General features: G+C 43.7%; 1 protein-coding gene across 1 annotated transcript in view; it reads right to left on the bottom strand.

Annotated features, from left to right (window-relative positions):
• Positions 1-2,586: 2,586 nt before the first annotated feature.
• The window catches only part of LOC143961247 (venom factor-like), a 147,410-nt gene continuing 143,996 nt past the window's right edge, over positions 2,587-6,000 (bottom strand). The window contains exon 41 of the mRNA XM_077470482.1: positions 2,587-2,812. Within this exon, the coding sequence (XP_077326608.1) occupies positions 2,671-2,812 (142 nt within the window). The 3' untranslated portion in view covers positions 2,587-2,670. The remainder of the gene's footprint in view (positions 2,813-6,000) is intronic.

Here is a 6,000-nt window from a genome sequence, read left to right as displayed (position 1 = left end):
GTGAGGGGAGAGAAGAGCTGCAGACGTGTACAGCGCAGGATCAAATGAGGGCTCAGGTAAGTATAAGGGAGGTAAGTGGCCAAATTTGATTCCTATTTTTTTTTTATCTTAATGCAATCAATGTAAAAATGTTTAGGCTTTAGAAACACTTTAAAGCTCCATTTAACCGCTTAAGGACTACCCCACGTACACATACTGTGGCAGGGGGCCTTTAAGCACAAAATCATGTACCTGTATGTGATTATTTTCTTTGGCTCTGGGGCGCATGCGTGCGCCACCAGAGCCCCGTTCCCACTGTGATTGGACACATCGGGAGCCAATCAGCGGGTCCAATGGAAATCCAGCAATCACTCTAAGAGAGGCAGAACAGTGGTCTGCCTATGAAATCAAGACAGATCGCAGTTCTGCTAGTAAGGAAGACAGTGATCTTGTGTTTCTGCTATGCAGGAACATGCATATCTGTCTTCTTACAGTTAAACCATCCCGACACAGTAAGAAAGCACTCCCAAGAAACACATTTAACCCTTTTATTGCCCCTGATATTAACCCTTTCTCTGCCAGTGTCATTAGTACAATGACAGTGCATTTTTTTAGCACTGATCACTGTATTGGTGTCACTGGTCCACAAAAAGTGTCAAAAGTGTCCATTAGGTGTTCGATTTGTCTGCTGCAATGTCGCAGCCCCGCAAAAAAATTGCTGATTGCCACCATTACTAGTAAAAAAAATTAAATAATGAAAAGTCTATAAATCTATCCTATAGTTTGTAGACGCTAAAACTTTTGTGCAAACCAATCAATATACGCCTATTAGGATTTTTTTTTTACCAAAAACATGTAGCAGAATACATATTGGCCTAAATTAATGAAGAAATTCGATTTTGTTACATTTCTTTTATTGGATATGTTTTGTAGCAGAAAGTAAACAATATTTTTTTTTCAAAATTGTTGGCCTTTTTTTGTTTATAGTGCAAAAAATTAAAACCGCAGAGGTGATCAAATACCACCAAAAGAAAGTTTTTTTGTGGGAAAAAAACATAAATTTTATTTGGGTACAGCGCTGCACGACCTTGCAATGGTCAGTTAAAGTAACGCAGTGCCGTATCTTAAAAAATGGCCTGGTCAGGAAGGGGGGTGAACCTTTTGGAGCTGAAGTGGCTTTAGCCCCATACACACTATCAGTTTTTCTGTTGAGTTTTTCCTTCAGATTTACCAAAACCATATAATATGAGGTCAAACCTTAGGAGTTTCAATGTGTATGCAAATAGGGCAGGCCCTTGTACTACATGGTTTTGGTAAACCTATAGGAACAACTCAGCAGAAAAACTGATAGTGTGTATGGGGCTTAAGTCTCGCTCTTTTTATCTCTTTATAGTCCTGTATCCAAAATATGATTTGTAACAGCTTTTGGATGAAAATGCATCATCTTTTTCTCTCTGTGAAAATGCCACTTTCAGCTATCACACTGCAGTGCTCTGTGCTGGCAGAGCTGAGTACTAGCCACGCCCACAAGTATCCTCAAACAGACTTGTATTGCAAAGAAGGGGAGGGGGCATGTCTGACCTGGGTTATCACTGTTTAGAGAGCACTGGGTTCAACTCTGGTATCCTTTGGACTGCACAGTCATATATAGGCAGTGGGCACCCTGCAAAACTGCTGTTACATAGGACTGTGAAAATGGAGAATGTTAGTACAAGGTCTATATGACTGTATATCTAGTTCTATGACTTGATCTTAAGGAAAAACTGCATTAGGGGAAAAGGAAAACTATATTGACCCATCCTTCTGAAAATGTTAACTGCCTGGCTGTGATGATGGTTCCTAACCTCAAGTAGCTTATAATCTAAGGTCCCTACCTCACTAGGCCAATTTAGATCAATTAAACTGCCAGCATGTCTTTGGAGGATGCAAACTCCATGCAGATATTGTCCTGGTTGGGACTTGAACTGAGGACCCCCAGTTCTGCAAGGCAAGGCTAACCACTAAGGCACTATACCACCAGAGGTTGAGATGGACTAAAATACAGTAGAGGTCCTGGACTTGAAGCTTGGCTATCTTGCAGGATAGGTAAGGGTTCTTCTCAAATGGATCTCAGCCACTCAGAGAACACAAATTGGGGGGATGTCCCACAGAAGTGGGACACACCCAGCTTGGGGAATTTTGCATGAACAGAAGGGACCAGGCACCAAATGATCAATTCAAAAGTCCATGTATCCTTTAGTCTTGACAGTAAAGTCACAACCAGTGGGAAGAAAATGTAGCCAAAGTGTCGCGGGGGGTGAAAAAAGCCTCCTTCATCAGGATTGAGACTGGTTGTTATAGTTCCATTGTGGACTGCAGTTTACCCTCCTGGACAGATATCTCAAAAAGGGAAAAAATAGCAGTTGTGTGGAACTCAATGACTGCATAGTGGCATTGCTGTTTTCCACTTTTTGAATTGATAATTTGGCGCTCGGTCCCTTCTGTTCACGCAGTTGGATCAGCAATGCAACACGTTACTCTCAATGTGAGTTCTGCTAAAATGATTTCCAGAGATTTTTGCTTATATCTGACCATATGGCACCAACAAAAACTCTCCCAGACACAAACTGTGGAACAAAGAACTCGGTTTATTGTTGTAGTAAATCAGTGTATTTGTACAATGGATATAAAAGAATGTTGGTGAAATGTGGTTTAATTACGACAGCCTTGCAATTGAAGCTCCTCCGAGAAGTTGGTAAGTTCTTCACACAGCTGTTCATGCTCGGGATCCTGACACTGCCTATCAGTTGGCCACATCTCCATCCAAGTGTCCTTGGTCACCATGTAGGTGAATCTGAAGGGAGAAAATTGAGGTTAAACTTAAAGTATAACTAAAGAGGAAAAGAAAAGGAGTGGGACTTTACATGAGGCATGTCAATGTGTGTGATACTGTATAGAATGATGTTAGTAACTAGGGATGAGCCGAACACCCCCGGTTCGGTTCGCACCAGAACTTGCGAACGACCCCCGCGTTCGGTACGAACGTTAGAACCCCATTGAAGTCTATGGGACTCGAACGTTCGAAATGGAAAGTGCTAATTTTAACGGCTAATATGCAAGATAGTGTCCTAAAAAGGGTTTGGGGACCTGCCTCCTGCCTCAGGGGACATGGGTCACTGCAAAAAAAAGTTTTAAAAACGGCCGTTTTGGCGGGAGCACTGATTTTAATGACGATTAAAGTGAAAAAAAAAGGTGAAATATTCCTTTAAATATGGTGCCTGGGGGGTGTCTGTAGTATGCCTGTGAAGTGCCACGTGTTTCCCGTGTTTAGAACAGTCCCTGCACAAAATGACATTAAACGGAAATAACGCCATTTAAAACTGCTTGCGGTTTTAATGTTATATCTGGTTCCTGCAATATGGTTGAAAATCATTGAGAAACATGGCATGGGTAGCCCTCCCTGCCCATTACCAGCCTATTTGGGTCTTGTACGCATATTAAGGGGAACCCTGTACCCATATTAAAAAAAGGAAATGCGTGTGGCCCCCAGGCCCTATATACTCAGAACAGCAGTATACAGGCGGTGCAAACAAGACAGGGACTGTGTAGGTTTGTTGTGTTAAGTTGAATCTGTTTGTCATTTTCAACTGGTACATTTTTAAAGTTTAACTCCAGTCAAAAAAACTATTTTTAAGCTTTTTGGAAAACATAGGGAAGGGTTATCACCCCTGTATAATTTGTTTTGTCGTCCATCTTTTTTCATCTCACTTGCTGCTGTCTCCTTGCGTTTGCAAGTAGGAGATGTTTGTAAGTTGGATGTTTGAAAGTAGGGGCCTGCCCTATATTATAGCGGTATGTACTGGGTACAGAGCACGCAGACAGCACTACTGACTGCAAGCTCTTTTTACTGGTTACATGTTTTGAGTTGCAGAGGAGGTCTAGGACTAGAATTATTGCTCTCGCTCTAACATTCTCGGCGATACCTCACATGTGTGGCACATGCAAGCACATGGGGACATGGGCGCTTTAATTTTTATTTTATTTTTTTATTGTTCATTTTACTTTATTTATTTTAGTTTGCCATTTTTTTCCCCAAAAATATATTTTTGATCACTTTTATTCCTATTACAAGAAATGTAAACATCCCTTGTAATAGGAATATGGGGTGACAGGTCCTCTTTACAGTGAAATCTGGGGGGTCAATATGACCCCACATCTCACCTCTAGGCTGGGAAGCCTGAAATAAAAAATAAAAAAAAGATTCTGGCTTTGATCGTACTGGCGAGTTGGTAGAAGCACCGGATGGCGGTGAGGGGTGGGGGGCGTCTATGGCTGGGTATTTCAGGGTATCACCGAGTATGGCTGGGTATGGCAATTTATGGCAGGGTATTACAGAGTATTGGCGGGGTACTACAGAGTAATAGCAGGGTACTGCAGAGTATTGGGGGGTACTACAGAGTAATGGCAGGGTACTACAGAGTATTGGGGTACTGCAGAGTAATAGCGGGTACTGCAGAGTAATGGCAGGTACTGCAGAGTATTGGGGGGTACTGCAGAGTAATGGGGTTACTGCAGAGTAATGGGGGGTACTGCAGAGTAATGGCAGGGTACTGCAGAGTAATGGCGGGGTACTGCAGAGTAATGGGGGGTACTGCAGAGTAATGGCAGGGTACTGCAAAGTAATGGCGGGGTACTGCAGAGTAATGGCGGGGTACTGCAGAGTAATGGCGGGGTACTGCAGAGTAATGGCAGGGTACTGCAGAGTATGCACTGGTATTGCAGAGTATTGGCAGGGAATTGAGGGGTTAAATTCGGTGAGCAGCGATGTGGGCACTGCAGATGCAGCCCACATCGCTGCTGACACCGATCTCTTTCCCCTCCGCTGTACCGATCGGTACAGAGAGGGGAGGGAGGAACCGGCGTCATAACATGACGCCGGTTTGTTTCCAAGTGATCACTCCGTCATTTGACGGAGCAATCACGTGGTAAACGGCCGCTATGAGCGGCCGTTTACCGCGATCCGTGATGCGGTGGTCACGGATGCTCTCGAGTGTGCGCACCTCGGGGCACGCGAGAGCAGAATTCTGGGAGGCCGTTAATTAACGGCCTCTCAGAGTTAAACAACCGCCCTGAAGCCGTTAATCGGCAATGGGCAGTTAAGTGGTTAAAGCTAGATCACTAGCTATATAGGTGAGGTGAATATAGTGGTGTATACTGCAGTCAGGGCACAGACAACAACCACTACACAGCAGCAAGATAGGAAATCAGCCAAAAACGATCGGTGTGTACTGTGTTGAAGGTACACAGAACACCCACTGCTTCAGATGCTAAGTAACACACTACAGGAGGCCGCCTCAAAGGCGGCCTTATATAGTGTGGGGCGTGCACTACACAGCCTGAGCTATGATTGGCCACAGGCAGGATGCCTGTGGCCAATCATGGCTCTCCTTGCTGCCGGCGCTGCGATTGGCCAAGCATGCGGGGTCACAGTGCATGCTTGGCCAATCATGGGGCAGCAATGCACTGCGCCACCGCAGTGCATTGTGGTCCGCGCGCGCGTCACTCGAATTTTGACGCGAACGGCCAAAACGTTCGGAATTCGCCGAACGGCCGAACAGCCAATGTTCGAGTCGAACGTACGTTCGACTCCAACACGAAGCTCATCCCTATTAGTAACTGTAAATTGATTCAATGTTTCAATCCCAAAGGGATTGTTTTGTGAAGGGATCAAATACTTGTTTCATTCATTAAAATGCAAATCAAATTATAACTTTTTTGAAATGTGTTTTTCTGGATTATTTTGTTGTTATTCTGTCTCTCATTGTTAAAATAAACCTACCATTAAAATTATAGACTGATAATTTCTTTGTCAGTGGGCAAACGTACAAAATCAACAGGGGATCAAATACTTTTTCCACTCACTGTATCGGAATAGAGGCAGCCCGAACCAGTTATTGTGAGAATAACTTCTCGACATAACAGGGTCTATTTATAATACACTAACTGGACAAATGTCACACACATTCATGCAGGATGAATGAA

The sequence above is a fragment of the Lithobates pipiens genome, unplaced genomic scaffold (assembly GCF_037356315.1).
Source record: "Lithobates pipiens isolate NorthernLeopardFrog02 unplaced genomic scaffold, aLitPip1_a1.2 Scaffold_8, whole genome shotgun sequence".
Classification (NCBI taxonomy): Eukaryota; Metazoa; Chordata; class Amphibia; order Anura; family Ranidae; genus Lithobates; species Lithobates pipiens.
Note: the sequence above shows the minus strand (reverse complement) of the source record. Positions and strands in the feature narration are given on the sequence as shown.